The sequence below is a fragment of the Gymnoscopelus microlampas genome, assembly GCF_963454915.1.
Source record: "Gymnoscopelus microlampas genome assembly, chromosome: 14".
NCBI classification, from domain to species: domain Eukaryota; kingdom Metazoa; phylum Chordata; class Actinopteri; order Myctophiformes; family Myctophidae; genus Gymnoscopelus; species Gymnoscopelus microlampas.
This window is the reverse complement of record NC_139951.1, coordinates 48,445,342-48,470,024: the sequence shown is the minus strand read 5'-3', so window position 1 is coordinate 48,470,024 and position 24,683 is coordinate 48,445,342. Positions and strand designations below refer to the sequence as shown.

General features: G+C 42.9%; 1 protein-coding gene across 1 annotated transcript in view; it reads left to right on the top strand.

Moving 5' to 3' along the window:
• LOC311060796 (uncharacterized protein) overlaps positions 1-24,683 on the top strand; it is a 128,843-nt gene that overhangs the window by 8,797 nt on the left and 95,363 nt on the right. The window contains exons 3-7 of the mRNA XM_084079121.1: positions 1,615-2,298; positions 12,066-12,184; positions 14,343-14,873; positions 15,603-15,681; positions 16,733-16,774. Coding sequence (XP_083935247.1) covers positions 1,615-2,298; positions 12,066-12,184; positions 14,343-14,873; positions 15,603-15,681; positions 16,733-16,774 — 1,455 coding nt within the window. The remainder of the gene's footprint in view (positions 1-1,614; positions 2,299-12,065; positions 12,185-14,342; positions 14,874-15,602; positions 15,682-16,732; positions 16,775-24,683) is intronic.

Genomic DNA, 24,683 nt, shown 5'->3' with positions numbered 1-24,683 from the left:
ATCTGCTATTTTTCAACATTTTTTGAAAAATCTTGAACGTGTTTGACACATTCTTTAACACAAATCTTCTCTCCTGGGGGTCCATGGCACGAAAAAAAAATCAGATGGGGGTCAAATACATATCATTAGGGGTCCTTGACATGAAAAGGTTTGAGAACTGCTGGTTTAGAAGGCATTTGTAGAATCGGCCTCAGGTCTTAATGAGTTAAACATGCTAACCCGGGTGTCCCTATAAAAAAAGGATTATAATCCCCAAAATAGTGAAAATAGCTGATCTATAAGCTATAGATCTGCTATTTTCGCTATTTGTCTTATGATGATGAAGTATATAGGGCTTAACCACATGAAGCCTAGCATCCCTATTCTGGGGAAATAGCCGATCTGCAAGCTCACAACGTGTCACGTTGCACCGTGTTGTGAGGTTGTAGATCTGCTATTTTGTGCTAATATATTTAGTATAGAGTGAAAACAGGTGGAGGCCTAGTACAGTCCCCTGGGGGACTCCACTCAACTAAGTAGTGTTGAAGTGGTTTAGTGGTTGAGGAACAAAGATACAATGTTTGAAACATATCGTTGTTGTACGTCCAAAACTCTTCCTTTTTTATTATTATTTTTAAAACATTTAAATAGAGTGAAAATAGCAGATCTACAACCTCACAACACGGTGCAACGCGACACGTTGCGAGCTTGTAGATCAGCTATTTCCACAGGATAGGGATGCTAGGTTTCATGTGATTAAGCCCTATGCTTCATCTTATGCCAAATAGTGAAAATAGCAGATCTACAAGCTGACAACGCGTTGTGTTAAGACGCGTTGTGAGCTTGTAGATCTGCTATTTTCACTATAATGGGGAACTTTTTAAACTTTTTTTAACTCATTGTCTGCCATGGACGAATTAATTCATCAAATTCTGCTATGGCCCAGCCTGCCAAGGACGAGTTTGGACGAGTTTTGAGAAAGAAAAAAAAAACACACTGAACCACAGATAACTCCATCCAAAGATGTGCTGCTCCATTCACTCCCTGGTTAACTTATTGCTTCAAAATGCTCTATCTCGGCTCCTGTGTACTTTTTTTTTTACACTCTATATTTTTGGCAAAACATGATATTTTCAACTTACCACAACTATGGAACGGATTACCGTTATCTGATATCCCCCCCCCCCCCATTCTACGAGACCCCTGTGTGTGTAATGAGGGGATCACCGTGCGGATAGCATTCACAGAAAATATTCCATGATTTTTCAAAGGTTGATAAAAATTGCTTGTTTTCGCTGGCAGTAGCGTAACACTATTACACTATTACTCTGGCAGTTAAAGAGTAGGGACACTCGGGTTAGCATGTTTAAACAATAACATTTCACCTGCAAATAAAATTGTAGATCTGCTATTTTCACTGTTGTGTGACACTCTTGTATGGTGAAGTAGGGCGTTAATTTACAGTAACAATATATTGTGTTATATGACAAATAGGGAAAACAGCAGATCTACAAGCTCACAATGTGTCACGTTGGAAACCAATATGAGCTTGTGGATCGGCTATTTTCGCTATTTAAAACAAACCTTGACAATGTTGTTAAACAAAGTGAAAGTAAACATTGTTTTCTCTGACAGGACTGACTGACCTCAGGATTGTGTTGTTGGGAGAGCAGGACTCTGGGAAGAGTTCAGCAGGAAACACCATTCTGACAGGAAGTGGTTTTCAAACTAAACTGAGGACAGTGCAGTGTGAGGTGAGACAGGGTAAAGTAGCAGGGAGACAGGTGACAGTGGTGGACTCACCAGGCTGGTTCTACAACAGTCCACTACAGGACACCTCAGAGATGGACAAACTGGAGATCCAGAACAGTGTGTGTCTCTGTCGTCCTGGACCACATGCTGCTCTTCTGACGGTTGCTCTTAATAGGGCATTCACCAAAGCACAGAGAGTAGCAGTAGAGGAACACATGACACTTCTGGCACAGAGTTTCTGGAGTCACTCTATGGTACTGTTCACCTGTGGAGACTGTCTGGGAGACAGAAGCATTGAGCAGCACATTGAGGCTGAAGGAGAAGACCTCCGCTGGCTTGTTGACAAATGTGGGAACAGATACCATGTCTTCAACAACCAGAGGAGAGATGACACTCAGGTCACACAGCTGCTGCAGAAGATAGATGAGATGATGTCAGGAAACAGAGGTGGACACTGTGAAGCTGATGGAGATGTTTGTGAGAAGATGTCAGAGAGGAAGAGGAACATAGAGGAACATGTCCAGACACTGACCAGGAAACTGACCACTCTGAAAGCTAGCTCTAAAGGTGATCTGTCTGTCTGTCTGTCTGTCTGTCTGTCTGTCTGTCTGTCTGTCTGTCTGTCTGTCTCTTTCCAATCTGGCTGGTAAATTATTATTAACAATAATATGAATAATACATCACATGTGATGATGTTGATGATGATGATGAAGGACATGCTTTTTATAGCCCTGTAATATTGTTGTTGTCGGGCAGAAACCTTGTATCTCCATGTTTCACATTGTTATGTTTTTTTTTTTGTAAATTAATGCCCTATACTTCATCATACATCAGTTTTGCACAAAAGTATCTACAAGTTCACAACGCGTCACGATGCAACACATTGTGAGCTTTTAGATCGGCTATTTTCACTATATTAAAATGTTTTAACATTATCTTTTTAAAGTTAATTTAAAAAGTACAGTAAAGTTATTTTAGTTATTTTAAAAAGTACAGTAAAGCAAAAAGGGGCAATAAATAAAAAACTAAAATTCAAACTTAAAGGGTAAGACCACTTTGGTAGAGGTTTGGGTTGTGTAGTTACCTTGCCATGATGTAACTCCAAAGGTGGGCAAGAAATAAAAAAAAATTGCTCCATTGATTAGAAATTGATAATTCAAAATATGCTCCTCATTGACTTACATTGTACGGTAAAACAGCTCTCAAAGTCACTCTTTTAGCACATAAATCAGGGGTGGGCAACTTTGTAGATGGTGAGGGCCACAAAATTTCCTCAATCACTCTGGGGGGCCGCATTGTTTATCGGCAGGGACCCCCCTCCCCCCCCCATTGGCAAAACGGTCCGGGGGCGGTGCGCCGGTTCGGGCCAAAATGCAAAAAAAAAAAAAAGCTGTTTCTTTTTGGGCCAAAATACATTTTATTTCAAAGGGCCAAGTCTACACAGTTTGTTTTGTGTCTCCAGCAGAGTTTCTGTGTCTCTATCTCTCTCTGAAAGAGGTTGCACATGAACTCTGCAGCCGCACTGAGGCGCTCCAACACAAACAATACCAATACAAAGACGAGGAATAAGAAGAATAAAGTAGAAGTTACGTGTGGTTGCAGGTGTAGACTTGGCCAAAAAACAATTTAAAACATTTTTGGCCCTCACTCAATGCGGCCTGGGGCCGCATTGAGTGAGGGTGCGGGCCGCATGCGGCCCGCGGGCCGCCAGTTGCCCATCCCTGACATAAATGAACCCAAACATAGCTGATTCAGACAATATAGAGCAGGGGTGTCAAACTCATTTTGGTGTCCGGGCAAGATTGGTCAAATGGTGACTTGAGGTGGGCAGGAACCAGTTGCGGACGCACATGTGCGCTCACACGCATTCAGTTATACAGCATTGTTTTTCAATCTGTTGTCTTGTCTCAGAAAACAAACAATGCAATTTGTAACAATAATAATAATAATTATTAGTATTATTATAATTATTATTATAAACCATTTTAAGTAGAATAATTCAATTTGAAATTAAACAATACCTGGTAATGTGTGTGGGTGGTTAAATAATTACATTTATAGAACCGTGGTGTAAAGTAACTAATTACATTTACTCAAGTACTGTACCTAAGTAAAGATTTGACGTAGTTTTACTTTACTAGAGTATTTCCAATTTCCAGAACTTCTACTCCACTACATCTCAGTCACTGCTATAACTACAGTATATCACTTTAAAAAATGTTTTATGAAGATTAGCTACTTTAATTATTTACATTTACAAAAATAGCAGATCTACAAGCTCATAGTGCGGCCGCACTATGAGCTTGTATATCTACTATTTTTGAATAGCCAAATAAATCTTAAAATGACACAGATGCTTTCCCAGATTGAATGTTAAATACACTCTGAGTTCAATTCAATTACTACGTGTGTGTGTGTGTGTGTGTGTGTGTGTGTGTGTGTGTGTGTGTGTGTGTGTGTGTGTGTGTGTGTGTGTGTGTGTGTGTGTGTGTGTGTGTGTGTGTGTGTGTGTGTGTGTGTGTGTGTGTGCGACAGACAGACAGACAGACAGACAGACAGACAGACAGACAGACAGACAGACAGACAGACAGACAGGTCCGTGCTGGGCTGACTCGTGTGTGAGGATCAAAGAGTATAGCCATTACTACTCAACTAGTAGTTGCTAACGAACCAATCAGCCAGAACATTCCACAGCTGGGGAGACAATAGCGGGCCATCAGAGGTACTCAGCCAAGTAGCAGCGAGTGGGGGAGGGGCGAGCTGCAAGTCAATGCAAACTGCGTCTCTATGTCTGTTAGATGTAGTATCAATTTACTATTTTTAAAAGTATTTCGCGGGCCGCCATGGACCTTTCCGCGGGCCGCAAAACGCCCGCGGGCCGCGAGTTTGACAAGTCTGATATAGAGCATCACCAAACCCAGTACTGTTTGTTTTTTTAATAAAAATGTCAACTTCCTGTTGATTTTACTATTTGAAGATCTGGATCCGGATCCGCCGATCCAGTCCGGGTTTTCTACTTATTAAAAATGGCAAAATCAACAGGAAGTTGACATTTTTATTTAAAAAAAAAACAGTACTGGGTTCGGTGATGTTCTATATTGTCTGAATCAACTTTGTTTGCGTTCGTTTTTGTGCTATAAGAGTGACTTTGAGAGCAGTTTTACCGTACAATGTTAGTGAATGAGGAGCATATTTTGAATTAACAATTACTAATCAATGGAGCAATTATTTTTTATTTCTTGCCCACCTTTGGAGTTACATCATGGCAAGGTAACTACACAACCCAAACCTCTACCAAAGTGGTCTTGCCCTTTAATGTAGATTAGAGGAACTGAGAGAAGAAGCATCATAACTGAACACCAGTAAAGGTGTAAACTTGTGTAAACTTTTTGTCAATTATATAGACTAGAAGTTCGGGCCGCTGCGCGGCCCTCACATCTAGCGTCCACGCGACGTCGCACTGTGTAGGTGTGTACATGTAGTGTGCAAGGAAGTAGTAGTGTTGAGTAATGTGATTGAGGCAAGAGAAGTATTGGGTATGAATGTAGGCGGGTTGTTGTTGATTGAAATGAGATTGCATTGTTTGTTAGATAGCATGGTTTATTGGCATGGTGTGATGTCGGACAGTGTTGGTGGCAACATGTAAATGTGAGAAAGGCAAAATAGCAGTGAAATGAAATGACATCCAGAATAACATTAACAGTGAAGCATTAATCAGGAGCAGGTGTACAGTATGTTGCATTGGGGGGAGAATACAAACAAAGGCAATGGCAATTATGTTGAAGAATGAAGGTCATTTGTCACTATGCAATCAGGGAGTAGCAGCACATGCAAAGTGTTTGAATGAGCATGTTTGGATTAATAAAAGAGTTCGGGATAAACAACGTTGTCAGTAATTCCCTCATCATTGTTCACAATGAAAACTTTGACGGTGCTGGCTCTCTTTCCCCTGGAGAAGGCTGTGTAGAGTTGGCCATGAGCGAACACAGGTTGAGGCAAGTAGATGCCAACTCGTTCGTTCTCTTGCCCCTGCCCCTTATTGATGGTAACAGAGAAAGCTAAGCGGATAGGGAACTGTCGTCTGATGAAGGTGAAGGGAAGCTCCTCATCTCTGTCATAGTGAGGTATCCTTGGGAGGAAGATTTTTTCACCCCTGTTTGTGCCAGCTGCAATCTCACACTCAATGATTTTGTCCATCATCTGCAGTACCACCATTCTGGTGCCATTCTTGAGAGTGCGGTCGGGACCTGCTTGCAGGTTTCTCAGCAGCATGACTGGGGCTCCTACTTTCAACTTGAGGTTATGATCAGGCATTCCAGAGGGTGTCAGTGAATTGAGGAATTCCACAGGCATGGAGTCCTTGTGGTCGTCCTCCAGAATTGTGTCGGCTGAAAAGTAGACTCTCTGTTCTGTAGGGAAGTCTGCCAGGCATATGTTGTTGATTTCTCTAATGTCATTATTCAGAGGAGTGTATACAGTGCCATTGAGAAGGTTGTCTTTGTTGACACATCCAGTTTGCAAGTCAGGAAAGGTGAATGAAATGAGAGTTTGGAGATCGTGAACCAAGTGGTGGGGTTGAATGCGGACCTGCCATTCTGTGTCCTCCTCGTGTGGGAGTGTTCCTTCCCCTAATGCAAGGAGATAGTGGGAGAAGTCCTTCTCTGCTGCGTGTGTTCTCATGTTGAGGTTTAGCTTATGGTGTTTCATGTGAGGATAGAGTGTTGACATCTGGATGCATGCTGAAACTATCTGGGGCCTGCCTGCTCTTTTGATAACGGGGAGGGTTTGCCTTGGGTCTCCACCCAGGAGGACAGTTTTGCCACCCCAAGGCTGCTGTGAGTGCATGAGATCCCTCAGTGTTCTTTCCACACACTCGACGTTAAAGCGGTCAACACTGAAAATCTCGTCCCAGATGATTAAGTTGCTGTCTTTAATGAGCTTGGCCAGATTGGACTCTGCGTTGATGGCACAGACAGAGTCTTGGAAAATGGGGATTGGGATCTTAAATCGTGAATGAGCGGTCCTACCACCCTCCAGGTTCTGTGCTGCCAAGCCTGTGCTGCCCACACACAGCACAATGCCATGCTCTGCGCGTATCGTAGCAGCAATGACCTTAAAGGTAAAGGTTTTGCCATATCCTGCAGGGGAGTTGAGAATGAACTGGCGTGTGATGGTTTCTTCTTGTGGGGCATGCACTGCCTGATAGACGGATTCGCAGAGTGCCATTTGTTCCGCAGTGAGCTTAGGAGCAAGCGACTGTACAATTTGTTGTTGCTGTGTTATGTTGAATTTTTCAGATCTGAAGATTTGTGTCAGCCTTTCCTGCGCAGTTAGTGGTCTTGGCTGTGGCATGTCATTGTAGTTGGATAGACCGCTGCCCATTTGTGAGAGTTCATCATCAATTGCAAGCAGTAGCTGATTTTGTATGAATGTTGTGTCTACTGCGTCTGTGGGGCACCTTTGTGCAGTGGCCTCCGCATGGAGAAAGTCTTCACTGAGCTCTGCAAAGAATCTGTCATACAGATATTTGGGCTCTGATGGGTGACAGTAGTGGAGGATGATGGCAAAGGTTTCGCGGACTTTCCTTGGAGATGCGTAGCGTGACACCTCATGCATGGCGGTAATCCATTCTAGATCGTCCTGAAGCAAGCCCATGGCTAGAGCTGTGTCTTTGAAAGTGTCATAGTGGTTGCCATCATGTACCTTAAGGTCCTCATAGGTCTGTGGTCCTCTGATATGTGCTAGGAGCAGTTTCAAGTAGAATCTTTCTCCTTGGAGCACGGATACATTGGACATTCTTCCTATTGTACGTGGAATTTCCCTGTCCTTGGGTGCGTGGACTCTTTTATTCCACATGTGGGCCTTCCATGTGTAGTGTTCGGGAATCTGCATGTATAGATATTGCCTTGCTTCAGGGTCCTGGCTGTTTAGTTCGAAGAAGGCAAGCAATGTAGTGGGTTTGGCTGCTGCTATGGCCTCCTGTGCATGGCCTTCTCTGAAGACTATGCTCTGCTGGCCGTCTGTGTGGATGGCGAGATTGGTGACAGCAGGGAGTCTGTCCTGGATCTTGTACTCCATAGTCCTCCAGTGTGCATCATGAGCATCAATGGTTCTGGCATTGATGAATTTGGAGATCTCATCCCTGTCTTCAATGTCGAGGGTGCCAACATCAGCTCCCTTATGTACGTATTTGTAAAGGTACTTGATGGTCTGGAAGGAGCCTACAAATTCAACGTTGATGTGGCATTTGTATTTGAGAAGGACCCAGGGGTTGTAAGGAACGACCCACCTGCTGTCAAACAGAAAGCCTTTCTTGTTGAAGGTGTGACCGTCAATGGGCCGCCTGTACTCCGGGTAGCCATGACCATGATGAGGCAGTCGAGTGGTGGCACAGAAGTTTTTGGGGAATTTCTTAGAACAGAGGCCATTGACCATGCAGGGGCTGTTGGGGTAGCCTGGACCACAGGGTCCATGGAGCATGGATTGACACACCAGCTGATGCAACTCTGGCTCCTTGTCCAGGTCAGGTATGTCTGCTCTAATGATGTGATCAATGTCATCTACAGTCAAAATCTCGTGTAGGAGTAGCAGTATGTGGGCATGTTTCAGTCCTCTCATCTGTCCCTCAACAGTGTGTATTCTAGCCTTCATTTTGCCCAAAACTCCCAGCTTCATGTCGCGGAGGAGCTCATCCAGACTCCGTTTGAAGACTTTATTGACAATGTCTGGTCTGTCAGTGGGCTGCTGGTGTTCAAAAATGTTATTGAGGACACCTTCACTCCGTGAGTTTGCCGTAATGGTAATGAAGAGGTCAAACTTTTTGTATCTGGCTGCTATGGCAAGGGCATCTAGATAGTGCTTGTAGAGGTATCTGGGGCTACCAGTGTGTGAGCCTGGAAGAATTATCTGTTGACCAATGTTGGTGGCCTCAGTCTGTCCTGGCTGTGTTTGCTGAGTAGCCAGGGAATCAATCAGACCAGAATACTGGTGGGCCCTGTACTTGTCCTGTAGTTCCCTACTCCTGTAGTAGTTCATCCGGCAATTTTCTATTTTGGAGTATTGATCACAGAAGTATTCTTGAGCAAGTCGGGCCGACTTCAGAAGGGTGTTGAAGGAGTGGGTTCTCTGTTGTAGATGGAATCTGAAGAACTCCTGAAGAGTGACTTTGGCTGTGGGTGACTGTGCATGAACCTTTGTGATGGGGTTGTCGATGCTGAAGCCAGCATCCCCATGTGGCAAGATCAAGGGATAAGCGGCTGGGTCATACATAGGGTGTAGTGAATTGATGTGTGTAGTCTGGCTGTGATTAGGTACATCAACTGGAGTTCTGTACAGAACAATGTCTCTGGGCTCTGTCTGGCATCCTGGTGCAAAAACAACAACGTCAGGGACAGCAGGGTTGAGGTGACTTTTGTTTGCCCCCTGTGAGCTTTTTGACTTGAACACCATTTTCAGTGCCTGAGTTGGGTTGGCATTGAGTAATTCTGTGCCGGTTTTAAAGATTTTTACTAAAGGGTTAACTGTCTTTAACTCATTTTGAATGAGGGTTAAAGTGGGCTCCTTAATAAGGTCCTCTCCCTTAGCCTGATGAAGGCGGTTCTTAATTTCATTGTCCTGATCAAATACAAAGATTTGTGAGAATTTGGGTCGGTTATTGGTGTCAGGAAAGAATGCAGAGGGAGTGAGGTGGTACATTTGGCCACTCATCTTGAACGGTCGTGGCCCTAGTCCTTTGAATGCAATGATTTTACCGGTGACATTCTTAGAAGCCATAGACACTAAGCCATTGTACTGTCGGATGTTGGCCATGAATTGTTGGGATTCTGGAGAGGTCCTGTCAAACAGAGCTTGAAGTTCCGTTCTGTGTACTGCGTAGTAAAGTTTCCTGTTGTCTCTGTGTCGTTCTGTGTGCTCTGCGGGGGTAGGGGCTACGTGCAGTAGAGGGGGTAGGGGCTACGTGCAGTAGAGTTGCAAGGCAACAACACGTGGACGTGTGTGGCATTGGTAGCGTCGCTGAGGACACTGGCATTGGCCAGGGCATCCAGGTCCTTTATAGTGATGGCTGTGCCCCTGTCATTATGGTGATGTCAGATAGTGTCAGACATCTCCATATATGGAGCTGCCTATATCAGTTATGCCCAAATATGGGACTGTGATGGCTGTGCCCCTGTCATTATGGTGATGTCAGATAGTGTCAGACATCTCCATATATGGAGCTGCCTATATCAGTTATGCCCAAATATGTGGGTTCTCTGATGTCAGACCAAAATAAGCACCCGGAAGTGAATTTCGCGCTGGGGAAGAGATTTGCATAGTATTGGGGCATAATGCGTTTCATATTTATTGTACATCATGGAAGTAGAGTAACGGTATGGGAAGCAGCCGGTTCAGAGGCAGAATATTGAGGAATTTTGGGGTAAAATGTGGAGTTAGTTGGGCCATGTGTGTGCGTGGAGACCGCGCACACACACATGTGTAGCCCCATGAGTTTGGCCGTCAATTATAGGTGCAAGACTAGAAGCTCGGCCGCCCGGGTCTAGCCCTTCGGGTGGCCGAGGGCCTAGTCGGGGACCGGCCTACACAGGAACGATGTAAATAGGGAATGAATGCTCCACCCTTTAAATCAAACCCCATTATACCTGTTGTCATAGGACCCGTTTTGGCCATCTGTTTGCCTGTGTCCATTTATGCCCATCTGTGTGTGCATTTATGCCCATATATGGAGCTATCTGTGTCTGTGATATATGGACATCTCTGTATGTGTCTGGGTGTGTCCCTTTTATGCCCGTATATGGAGATCTCTGTGTCTGTCTGTGTCCATTTATGCCCATTATCCTAAAGGAGTTCGCTATAAACAATGTTGTCAGTAATGCCTTCACCGGGGTTTAGCTTTGGTAGCTTTTCTGGAGTACTCATTTTTTTGAGAGCTGCTTATAGACTATATGCAGAGGTCTGTCAAGAGTGCTGGACTTAGCTTAGAAGCCGGCTTATATACTTTCATCTGTCACCTCGGAGTGAGAGGAAGAAAGACTATAGTTTATGCCACACTCAGAGATTTTTTGTTGACTCATCTAGTGTATGTGATGCCTTTTATGAAGTGATGTCACAATGAGTCAGCGCTTGCTCCGGAACAGCCCGATGTCAGTCATCTCCGCATACGGAGATTCCAAACCTTTCGTGCCGGATCCGAAAAACTGTGTATCGGGTCGGGTCGAGGCCTAGCTAAGATCGTAGGCAAAGGTCTGAGATATCTGTGTGCGAAATTTGGAGTCTGTAGCACCAACCATGTGCTTTCAGGGCTCATCCATGCGATTCGGGCCAATTTGGATTCGGCGTCCATTGAAGGTTGGCTTCAATTAGTATTCAGGACTCCGCATATGGAGATTCCGAACCTTTCGCGTTGGTTCCGGAAAACCGCATATCGGGTCGGGTCGAGGCCTAGCTAAGATCGTAGGCAAAGGTCTGAGCTATCTGTGTGCGAAATTTGGAGTCTGTAGCACCAACCATGTGCTGTCAGGGCTCATCCATGCGATTTGGCCCAATTCGGCCTCGGCTTCAATTAGTAGTCACGATTACAGTTTGTATTCTCAATGTTAATTAATTAATGTTATTAATAATTCATATAACTCAATCTCTGAATCCAATCCTTAATATTTACATCAGTGTTAAGCAGAACAACGTGTCGCAACACAACGCATTGTGAGCTTGTAGATCATCTATTTTTGAACAAAGTAACTAGTAACTAAAGCTGTAAAATAATTGTAGTGGAGTAAAAGTACAGTATTTGCCTCTGAGATGTAGTGGAGTAGAAGTATGAAGTATCAAAAATGGAAATACTCAGGTAAAGTAAAAGTAACTCAAAAGTGTACTTACTGTAAGTACAGCACTTGAGTAAATGTACTTAGTTACTTTACACCAGTGGTTCTCAAAGTGGGGTCTGGGTCCTTGAGGGTTTCAGGGGGTCCCATTGCAAAATGTTCCAGATTTTATACGTTGGTTAGTCAAAGATAGCAGATATACGAGCTTGCAGTGCGTCACGTCCTGTTGCAAACTTGTACATCTGCTATTTTTTAACGTTTTTTAAAAGATTTGAATAATTTAGCATTTTTTTTAACACAAATATTCTCTTCTGGGGTCCCTGGCACAAAACATTCTCAGATGGGGGTCTGTGGCCAAATATATACATGTGGGGATCCTTGGCACCAAAGAGTTTGAGAACCACTGCTTTACACTGTGTGTGTGTGTGTGTGTGTGTGTGTGTGTGTGTGTGTGTGTGTGTGTGTGTGTGTGTGTGTGTGTGTGTGTGTGTGTGTGTGTGTGTGTGTGTGTGTCAGGAGAACATCAGAGTCTATCAGATGTTAGATTGATGCTGGTTGGTGGAGAGCAGGATGACAGGCACAGAGCTGGAAATCTCATTCTGCAGGACAATGTGTTTACAGTAACTCTATACAAGGTGAGTAATATGATATGAATGTTATAATGAAAGAAGTAAACAGTGAAGAGATCAAATATAAATGTTTTCTGATGTTAATGTGAAAGTATCTGCTGTCATGAATGTTTAACCACTTCCACCCTGGTGTCTTAAACCTTTAAGACTAGGAAAGCATCATCTATGTTACTTTAGATTTCTTTGGCCATTAAAAAATAGCAGATCTACAAGCTCGTAGCACGGCACCGAGTGCCGCGCTACGAGCTTGTAGATCTGCTATTTTTGAAAAATCGAACATTTTAGCAAATCTTTGAATATATATTGTTTTAAAGCAACATTTTTAACTCAAATCTTTGCTTCTGGGGGGTCCCTGGAACAACATATTTTGAGATGGGGGGTCCGCGGCCAAATACATATAATTTTGGGGGTCCTTGACATGAAAAGGTTTGAACACCACACTGATTATAACAACATACGTTTTTTCAAAAAACTGTTAGGATTTAGAAGACATAGAATCCCCCAGAAACAAAGATTGGAGTTACAAATGTTAGCTTTAAAAATATATAGCAGATCTACAAGCTCATAGCGTGGCACCGAGTGCCGCGCTATGAGCTTGTATATAAAAATGACACAGGTGCGTTCCCGGTCTTAATGGGTTAATCATTTTTCATACCCCCCCCCCCATTTATTCTTGCATTTTTTGAAAATAGCAGATCTACAAGCTCACAACCTGTCTCATAGCAACATGTTTTGAGCTTTAGCCAAAGTATAGAATAGGGCTTAAAGGGATAGTTCACCCCCAAAAGTACTTTCTTTCTGTAGATTAGTCACACCATGGAGACTTGAATTCATGGATATTGTTTTGTTTTTGTCTCATTCCTGAGACAATAATTTGATGACCGGCAGTGGTTCCGGTAGGAGACACAAAGAGTCTCATTTGTGTCTCCTACCGGTACCGCTGCCTACCGGTCCGCTGGTCATCAAATTATTGTTTTAGGAATGAGACAAAAACTACAAAATATCCATGAATTCAAGTCTCCATGGGGTGACTAATCTACAGAAAGAAAGTACTTTTTTTGGGTGAACTATCCCTTTAAGACCAAGAAAAGTATTGTCATAATAATATAGTCACTGTACCAAACTAAAATAAAAGTACTCATTATGCACAATGGTCCATTTACAATCATATTATTGGATTATCATTAGTAATATATTCATGTATTCATCACTTTAATGTTATAATTAGTCATATTAATGTATTCATCACTTTAATGTTATAATTAGTAATGTATTGATTTATTCATCACTTTAATGTAGTAATTGGTAATATATTAATATATTCATCACTTTAATGTTATAATTAGTCATATTAATGTATTCATCACTTTAATGTTATAATTAGTAATATAATAATGTATTCATCACTTTAATGGTATAATTAATAATGTATTCATAACTTTAATGTTATAATTAGTAATACATTCATCACTTTAATGTTATAATTAGTATATATTAATGTATTCATCACTTTAATGTTATAATTAGTAATGTATTCATCACTTTAATGTTATAATTAGTATATATTAATGTATTCATCATTTTAATGTTATCATTAGTAATACATTAATGTATTCATCACTTTAATGTTATAATCAGTATATATTAATGTATTCATCACTTTAATTTTATAATTAATAATGTATTAATGTATTCATCACTTTAATTTTATAATTAATAATGTATTAATATATTCATCACTTTAATTTTATAATTAATAATGTATTAATGTATTCATAAATGCAATGCTACAGCTGGTAGGTGGGGCTGATTTTAATTTCTTGCTGGATAGCAATCGTGCTGCTGGATAGATTAACCTATACAATTATATCATAATTGATAAGTTAATGTATTTTTGTTATTAATCACCTAAACTTACAGTAACTGGAGTAAGAAGTGCAATATTTGCCCTGAGATGTCATGGAGTAGAAATAAAAAAGTATTGAAAAACTATACATTTCTACAGTTTCTAGTGCTCCTGTGACACTGATAGACAAAGTGAAGGAGAATAATACATTCAGTGAATTAATCTCTGACAAAGATGAGAGGGAAGTCTTCATTGAGGACAGAATAGGATGAAGGTTTTGCATTGTATGACTAACATACAGTAAACCTCATATTCCAGGAGTTTAAAACCCAGACTAAACTGACACAATGTGTCAGACAACAGAAGAAGAAGAAAGGAAGAAATGTGAGTGTGGTGATGTGTCCAGACTGGTCGACTACACCTTCAACACAGAAGACCAAAGACGTCCTTCTACACGGTGTGACTCTGTGTTCTCCTGGACCCCACGCTGTCCTGGTGACTGTTGATGTCAGGTCCAGTTTCTCTGAAGCTGACAGGAGATCAGTGGAGGAACACATGGAGCTGCTGGGGGACAGAGTCTGGAGACACACTCTGGTTCTGTTCATGAGGGGATGGTGGCTGGAAGGGAGACGTGTTGAGGAGTACATAGAGTCTGAAGGAGAACCTCTGAGGTGGATCCTGGAAAAATGTGCCTACAAGTACCATGTTCTACATGGTTTCAAGTGGGACATTTCAGAAGTGACAAAGCTGATGGAGAAAACAGAAGACATGGTGACGAGGAACAGAGGACACTTTGAGCCTTCAGTCTCCAGAGAAGACAACCCTGTCAGAGACACAGGACACTTCAAGGTGGGACATGAGACAAGACACATGACACTGTTTGAAAGACTGAAAAGAAAGAAAACATTTACTGCTGAAGAATGATAATGATAATGTATTAATCCCTGCATGTGGGGGAATTCAGATGTTACGTGTAAAATACGATAAGATAAGATAGGTACAGATAAGAGTAGAGAAATCGGAAAAGATAAAATAACAAAATGATATAAATTGATTCAGAATGGAACAGACAATAAGAAGAATGAAAGAAGGGAGAGGAGATGAGAGAGGAAGTTGTAGTTTGTACTAGTGACACAGACACTCAATAATAATGACCTGTCTGAGGGTTTGTCTCACTCATCTATCTCTGATATACAGTAGGACTTTCTAAGGAAGTTATTATGCTCACATAATGACATTTATTCATTGGGTCAAGCTTCATAGGGAGCTGTTCATTAAGAATTTACAGTCCTTTGGGACAAAAGCTACACCTTTGATAGCCAAAGAGACTGACTTTACACACTTCTTCTTTACATTAACCTTTATAATAACGGACAACTCGTACAATCAATGTATATTTCCAACACATCTGTTTCAGGACAGCCTATTGATCATTCCCTCTAAATGTATTTATTGTTGATTTTATCATGAACAAAGCTTCCATAATCCAGACATAATGCTTATTGATTTTACAATGATAGTTAACAACATTTATAGTGTGATTGTAAAATGTTAATGTCTTCTTTGTTCTACATACAGAGTGATGTGTCCAGTGTAACAGCATCACTAGCAAGCCTCCCTGGTGGATTCAGTAATGAAGGTGTAATGCAGGTTGCAGGTTAGTTTCCTGTTTCTAATATCATTCACACTATCATTACAGCATTTATTTTAACATACTTACTGTACTGGAGGAATAGAGTTTAACATTTAAATGAAAACAGTGTTACTTAAAGGACGACTTCACCCATTTCATCCACCCTATATCTTCATATTAAGGTCCTCACTAATAGTTTTTATAATATGGTGCCATATCTGTCTGCTCACTCTGTGTCTCAGAGGAGGACTTTGGACAGTTCAGAAACCTGCCTACCAGTGACATCATCGATGGGGATTCCAAGCTAATAGAAACTGCAGGCTTGGCCCGGATCGCGGGCCTAGCGGTTTGGGCACCTAGGCTCAATGTAGCCTGACAGCGTGTAGCGGGTTCGAGTCCCGTTCCCGACGACCTTTGCTGCGTGTCTCTCTCCCTCTCCCCAAGGCAGAAAAAGACTAAAACAAATCTTTAAAAAAAAGAAACTGCAGCCCTTCTATTCCTGGAAAGTTAGCATGCTATAATGGAAGCTATTGTTGTCGTTAATAAAATTAAATAAAAAAAGCTTGTTTAAATGCCTGCCTAACGATGATGTCACTGGTAGGCAGGTTTCTGAACTGTCCACAGCCCTCCTCTGAGACACAGACTGAGTAGAAAAATCATATTATAATGAGCATTAGTGAGGACCAATTATATGAAGATATGTTGAAATGAGTGGTCCTTTAACCATTTAAACCCCAGCATTCGTATAGTGAGGAAACACTATAGTTGGTAGATTAGTTTACTGTTCATGGTTCTGAAAGCATTCCAGTTGACCTTTCTACTTTACAAATCAATACCTCTAGAGTGTGTGTGTGTGTGTGTGTGTGTGTGTGTGTGTGTGTGTGTGTGTGTGTGTGTGTGTGTGTGTGTGTGTGTGTGTGTGTGTGTGTGTGTGTGTGTGTGTGTGTGTGTGTGTGTGTGTGTGTGTGTTTTGTGTATGATGCATATGTGGCTTTAGAGAATGTTTGTTGTCTTCACACCATGAACATAAAAGTCATTTATGTAACAATATCAACTGATTGTTGTTTTCTCTCAGGTGCATCAGGTGTGAAAGAACCTCAGATTAGCCAGACAACAGGTAAGATCTTTACTTGTCTCTGACCTGTATATTCAAACCTTAAATCAAACCAAAATCAAATGGACAATGAGATAATGTTTGATGTATTTTTTCTCTCAACCATCAGTGCCTTTAATCTTTAGCAAGAGCTTTGAATTTCCGAGGATAGAAGACAAATATCATACAGTAATAGTCTGACTTATTTGTTGTTGACAGACATGAAAATTAACTTTGTGAAGAAGAACTGGAGTGCCCTGATTCAGCGTATCACAGAGGTTCTGTGTATAGCAGATGACCTGTTTGAAAAAGGCATTATTGGACATGAGACGTATAACAAAATCAGGGAAGCCAAACCCAGTCAAGAGCAAATGAGAATACTGCTTGACGTTATAAGTCGAAAAGGAAAAAAAGCAACGTCAGCATTCTATGATTCTCTGCAAAAGCAGGAGCAGTTTCTTCTTGATGATCTGGGTAAGAACCAACAACTTCAAATCCTTATTTTAGTCCCTTATTTGAGTTGTGTGTGACGTGCTTTTTCTTTTTTTTATTTTCAAATTCCACAAGAAGATCAGGGCAGATAATCATGCTGTATTATCTCACAATGGGACCTCTAACCTCCTGGACAGATCCATACAACCTGACCTCTAACCTCCTGGACGTACAACCTGATGGCTTCTCTCTGCAATGACTAGAACACTTGTCTGAAACAACCAGCAAGGTAACATGTGGGGGAGTGAGTTTCCTGATGAACTGAACTCATGATGCACTGATGTGGAAGTAAACTCATGTCCTGTTCACTGGTGGTGGAACACCTTCTATTAACTGTGTCCATAGCTGAATGGTTAGTGAGTCCGCCTAGGACTCCAGAGGTCCCAGGTTTGATCCCAGTTCTCAACAATGTGTCAAAGTGTCCCTGAGCAAGACCCTGCCTTAACCCCTAACTGCCCCCTCAGTGCCCAGCACTCAGCTGGGTGAAGCTGACAAACTGATGTTTCCCCTCGGGATGCGATAGGGTATAAAAAAGAAAAGAAAAAAAGAAAGACAACAACAGGATAAACTACAACATCGTCACAACAGCAGGGATTCCAGGTTCATGTGGCAGTGACTACAAGTGATAACTGACTACAAACCCAAAGCAGGTGGTTTTATGAACATCACCACAGCTTCACTGCCAGATGACTGAACAGGTTCTATCTCTGCTCTGAGTGTGATTCAGAACCAGCAGAACATGATGCACAGAACCTTGTAGAGCTGTCACTCAACAAGCCAACACATCAAGAGACACAGACTGATGTGTTTAAATGTGTCAAAGCCCACAGACGTGGGCTGTCAAATGTTTCTACACACATTTTAACCTGTCATTGTCTCTCTGTGTGGGTCCAAGTGCTTTAAGAAAACCTATTGTGGCTTTACAAAAGAAAATGTTTATCCTGTCTCAGACTACAGAGCTGTTGCTTTAACATTAGTATTAATTAAATACTTTGGAAAAAACTAGTTAAAACTCAACATAAATTGTAACATTCCAGTTTATCACATCCACAGTTTATGGATGTGTTAAGCATTCTGCATCAGTGGCTCTGCATACTGTGTTTGTTAACCACTTTCAACCTATTATTTTGGGCATGCCATTATATTAGACATCTTCTAAAGTTTATGGCATTATATTAGACAAGCTGACAAAGTGTCAGCTTGTAAATCTGCTATTTTATTACATTGTGGGATTGTATATATGTTTATATGTTAAGTTTTTATATAGAAGGACTGAAAAAGCCAGGGCACATACTGTACAGTACATTTTATTACATTTGAAGGTGCATACATGGTACTTTTACAGTAAGAGTGTGACTCTGTGTTACTTTTAGGCTACATGTTTGTGTTGATTAAAAATGATGATATTGTAGGTCTGTTTATGTGTTGTTTATTGTTCATATTACAGTTTACCTTGAATAATGATCAACACAGAGATAACTAGAAAAAGTGCTCCTCGGAGCACAGGTCTCCGCCAGTACTGTTCCTGATTAATCCTGTCTTACCTCACTTCAAAAGATATAAATTATCTTTTGAAGTGACACACCTATTTATAGGTCTCTATTTCATCATGCGTCTCGCTAGCCAATCAATTATGACATCCAGTAATAAGTTGTTAGCCCAAGCCTGTGCAGGGAGTTTCCCCATTTTAATGGAGCGGTGACATGTGTGACAGATCCAAGTGTTGTTTTGCTTGATTGCATTTGGGTCTTTGTCCACGAGACTTACAGTATCTATTGTTGCTGTGTACTTTGCAGGTTTGAACTTTCCCACTGTTTCTCTGTAGCAGAGCATGTGAGCGGAGCGGAGCGCGAGCGGAGCGACGCAATTTTGACGTGAGCGCGGAGCTGGTTATAAAAAGGTTGGAGCGCTACTCAGAGCGAGGACCGCCTCCCGCTCCAGGGCGCCCTCGCGGGGGCCGCGCACCGAATGTTTGAGCATGCCCGGTCGCACGGACTCAGAGACACACAGACATCCGCAGTGCACAGCGCACCGAGATGTCATTAGAATTTCTACTTTATTTTTCTTTTCTTTTTTTTTACTGTTGAGCGACCCGGTTTGAGCGGAGCGTGGAGCGAGATTTGCGCAAATCAACGTGAGCGAGGAGCGACGGGGAGTGGAGCGCGGGGGGAGTTGACGTGAGCGAATAGCGAGCGTGAAACCGGCCCCCTGGAGCGCCGAGCGGCATTTCCACCCGCTCCGCTCCGCTCACGTGCTCTGCTCTGTAGAGTATTCGTTCACAGGAGACACAGACGTAATTGGGTCCACTTTCTGACATCTTCTTTAAGAATGCGGCACCAGCTTCATCAACTTGAACGTCTTCTAGTTCTTTAGGTGATCTGTAGCATCTCTTCTTACTGGTGTAATCGGCTCGTTGATGTTGTCTTTCATCTATTGAATACTGTGACCAGTGCCTTCTTTTCCTTCCGATGTTCTTTATAGACTCTTGTACTCTTTCTTCCAGAGAATGTAGCAGTCTTTGTTTTCGTCTTTGTCTCTGTTTCTTAGCTTTGGCTTTCTGCCGTCGGCATTGCGTCTGGCAAGTTTCTTCATGAGATTTCAGACGATAATTTCCTTCTTCTTCAGTTTGCGTAATGAGAGTTATTTGCATTGTGTGATCTCAGCTGTGATCTCAGTTTGTACTAGAAAGTATTGTTCCTGATTGATCCTGTCTAAGCTATTTATATTACAACAGAATATGTAATATAGACCTGCCAGCCACTGGCAGGTCTTGACCAATCTTAGGTGTTCTCAGACAGACACACACGTACGGTCTGGTAATTTGTACTGGAAAGTACTGTTCTTGATTGATCCTCTCTTAACTATTTATATAACATATTGTGATGTCACATGCAGCTTGACCAATGTTGGATGTTCTCATCTGACGTAGTGTGTACGTCAGATGGCACATTGACGGCATTACCGTGGATTGCCTTTTGTCTGCCTCTTCGCAAGCCAACGAGTTTCATGAAGGCAATACGTTGACTTACCAACCTTTCCTCTAACGGGTGCAAATCCTGCAGTTCTCGGGGTATGGCATCAGTAATAAGTTGTTAGCCCAAGCCTGTCCCCATTTTAATGGAGCGGTGACATGTGTGACAGATCCAAGTGTTGTTTTGCTTGATTGCATTTGGGTCTTTGTCCACGAGACTTGCAGTATCTATTGTTGCTGTGTACTTTGCAGGTTTTAACTTTACCATTGTTTCTCTGTAGAGCATTCGTTCACAGGAGAAACAGACATAATTGGGTCCACTTTCTGACATCTTCTTTAAGAATGCGGCACCAGCTTCATCAACTTGAGCGTCTTCTACTTCTTTAAGTGATCTGTAGCATCTCTTCTTACTGGTGTAATCTGCTCGTTGATGTTGTCTTTCATTTATTGAATGCCGTGAGCACTGCCTTCTTTTCCTTTCTATGTTCTTTACAGACTCTTGTACTCTTTCTTCCAGAGAATGTAGCAATCTTTGCTGTGTCATGTTGTCAGCATTTGTGGCTCGTCTTTGTTTTTTGTCATTTGGGGATTCAAGTGGTCTTTGTCTCTGTTTCTTAGCTTTGGCCTTCTGCTGTCGGCATTGCGCCTTTGCTTCTTCATGAGGTAAGGAATTTATTCCAAGATTGTAACATTTTCTGCTAATATCTCCTGACTAAATGGGTAACCGCCTTCCATTCCGACATCTCGCCACTCTGACTAGTGGCTTCCGCGTGCGGTTAGGGTTAGGGTTAGGTATAGGGTTCGTTAACGTCAGAAAGGCGACATGTCGGAAAGACGACATGTAACCACTAAATGTTAGCTTGGCTGATGGCACTGATGTCACTTCGGAACGCGCACCGCAGCGCTCCGAAGTGATTCACCTATTTATAGGTATGTATTTCGTCATGCGTCTCGCTAGCCAATCAAAGCACATTTTTTCAACATATTGTCACGTGTCACGTGAAGCTTGACCAATGTTAGCTTGGCTAGGGGGGGGGACACATCGAAAACACGACGAAAACATACTTCGGCCCGGCGGAGACAATTATGTGTTCTTCTGTTGGAGTGAGACAGCAGGCAGGCAGGCAGGCAGGCAGGCAGGCAGACAGACAGAATCTACTGTAGATATGAAACAGCAGGCAGACAGACAGTATCTACTGTAGATGTGAAACAGCAGGCAGACAGACAGACAGACAGACAGACAGACAGACATACATGGTGACTGTCTGTCTACTGTAGCTTTGAGACAGCATTTTTTTTTTTTTTTTTTTTTATTGGAGGATAAACCCCTTGAGATGCACACAAACATTGATACAAAACAATCACATGACATTCAACAACAACAACAACAACAACAAAACATACACATAAGGGCTCTCACACCATCCCAGAGCAGTCTACATCTGTTATGCCATAATAAAAATAATAATAATAAAAAATGAAAATAAAATAAAAATAAAACAATCAATTATGAAAAATATAAATCAAAAGCAAGAACAGTTAAACTTTAGGGAATCAAGCAGAGATATTTTGAAAACAGAAAATGAAATAATTGATCTAAGTAAAGTGGATAAATTGTAAAGTGGACAGCATGCAGGCAGGCAGGCAGGCAGGCAGGCAGGCAGGCAGATTGGTAAAGACCATTGGGGTCATTTTAATGACCATTATAAGGGATGCTGATCACAGACGGGGGGGGGGGGGGGGGGGGGACAATATGATTCAGTGACAACATCATTATTTCTGTTTGTATTTATCGATTGGCACATGTCACATGACACTTTGTCACCGAAGCATGAATGAGGTTTAAGTCACTTTATATATAGACTGAAAGAACGAGCCCAATCGATGGTCTTGAAGGGCGGAGCCAAACCCAGGCGCTTGATTCCAGCGCCTGGGTTTGGAGCACTCTGATCGGTTAGGAGATAACAAGGTCCTAAGACCAGCGTTCCTGCAAGGTTCTCCCAGGCTTTTTTTTTTTTGAAACAAAAAAAAAGGCATGGGTTTCCGAGGCTACTTTATATACGACTGTGTTCTGAGTCACACATGACTGTGTTTACAGAGCAGTTGATAACAGAGTCTGTTTATTGGTCAATATGTTCACATTCTTCAATGTATTCAGATATAATTACAGATGTTCATGAATGGTTACAACTAGATTTCTTATGTCAATACCAAACCCTTAATGCCAAAGATAGTTTGTAAACACTATGATTAGTCTTTGTGTGAAATGTGTGGTAAAAATACATTTGCTTTGTGTTGTTTATTTTATTATTATTTACCCCTATTCACTTTGGCGTGCACATAAGGCATCGACTATTGGAAGTGTACACGGCCAAATTTCCAGGCCCCAATGTGCAGCCTGTGGGGGCGTGAAAATTCAGGGGGCGGGCTCGACATGTCCTCGGGGCCCCCCTTTGCCCGTGGACACCACTTGTTCGCCCATCAGTCTTACGGATTACCCACACAGATTTTTTTCACTTTTGTTTACGTTTTAGGGTCCTATCTTGCAGTTCAAGCATAATTCCACAGGGTGGCAGGGTGTCAGGGTGGCAGGCTATGAGCCAAAACTATTAGAAATGAACCGTGTACACCTCCCACACTATACTATGGGAAACAACGTTTCCGATAGTATAGTGTGGGAGGTGTACACGGCGTGTACACCTCCCACACTATACTATGAGAAACGGCGTTTCTGATGATGTGACCTCCCGGGACGCTGTTTCTGGGCGGGGTGTCGCCAGATTTGTGCCACACCCCCCCACCCCCCCCCCCGATGGACCTTCTCGAGGCTAGGCTAGCCTGGTCCAGCTTAGTCCAGCGTAGTCCAGCCTATTACAGAGCGAACTATTAGAAATGTGCTCTGTGTACACGGCGTGTATACCTCCCACACTATGCTATGGGCAAAGCCGTTTCTGATCTTGTGACCTCCCGGGACGTTGTTCCTGGGCGGGGTCTCGCCAAGTTCGTGCCAAGCCCCCCCCACCCCCCCCGATGGACCCTCTCGACGATAGGCTAGCCTCCATCAATCAATCAATCAATCAATCAAGGCCAACTATTAGAAATGTGCTCTGTGTACACGGCGTGTACACCTCCCACACTATGCTATGGGAAACGGCGTTTCTGATCATGTGACCTCCCGGGACGCTGTTTCTGGGCGGGGTCTCGCCTAAATTTGTGCCACACCCCCCCCCCCCCGATGGACCTTCTCGAGGCTAGGCTAGCCTTGTCCAGCCTAGTCCAGCCTATTACAGAGCGAACTATTAGAAATGTGCTCCGTGTACACGGCGTGTACACCTCCCACACTATGCTATGGGAAAAGCCGTTTCTGATCATGTGACCTCCCGGGACGCTGTTTCTGGGCGGGTTCTCACCAAATTTTCGCCAGACCCCCCCCGATAGACCTTCTCGAGGTTAGGCTAGCCTTGTCCAGCCTAGTCCAGCCTAGTCCAGCCTAGTCCAGCCTATTACAGAGCGAACTATTAGAAATGTTCTCCGTTTACACGCCGGGTACACCTCCCACACTATGCTATGGGAAACGTCATTTCTGATCATGTGTCCTCCCGGGACGTTATTCCTGGGCGGGGTCTCGCCAAGTTCGTGCCAAGCCCCTCCTCCCCCCCCCCCCCGATGGACCCTCTCCACGATAGGCTAGCCTCCATCAATCAATCAATCAATCAATCAATCAATCAATCAAGGCCAACTATTAGAAATGTGCTCTGTGTACACGGCGTGTACACCTCCCACACTATACTATGGGAAACGTCGTTTCTGATCATGTGACCTCCCGGGACGCTGTTTCTGGGCGGTTTCTCACCAAATTTGTGCCAGACCCCCCCCCGTTAGACCTTCTCGAGGCTAGGCTAGCCTTGTCCAGCCTAGTCCAGCCTAATCCAGCCTATTACAGAGCGAACTATTAGAAATGTGCTCCGTGTACACGGCGTGTACACCTCCCACACTATGCTATGGGAAAAGCCGTTTCTGATCATGTGACCTCCCGGGACGTTGTTCCTGGGCGGGGTCTCGCCAAGTTCGTGCCAAGCCCCCCCCCCCCCCCCCCCCCCCCCCGATGGACCGTCTCGACGATAGGCTAGCCTCCATCAATCAATCAATCAATCAATCAAGGCCAACTATTCGAAATGTGCTCTGTGTACACGGCGTGTACACCTCCCACACTATGCTATGGGAAAAGTAGTTTCTGATCATGTGACCTTCCGGGACGTTGTTCCTGGGCGGGGTCTCGCCAAATTCGTGCTAAGCCTAGCCCCCCCGATGGACCCTCTCGAGGATAGGCTAGCCTCAATCAATCAATCAATCAATCAATCAATCAAGGCCAAATATTAGAAATGTGCTCTGTGTACACGGCGTGTACACCTCCCACACTATACTATGGGAAATGGTGTTTCTGATCATGTGACCTCCTGGGACGTTGTT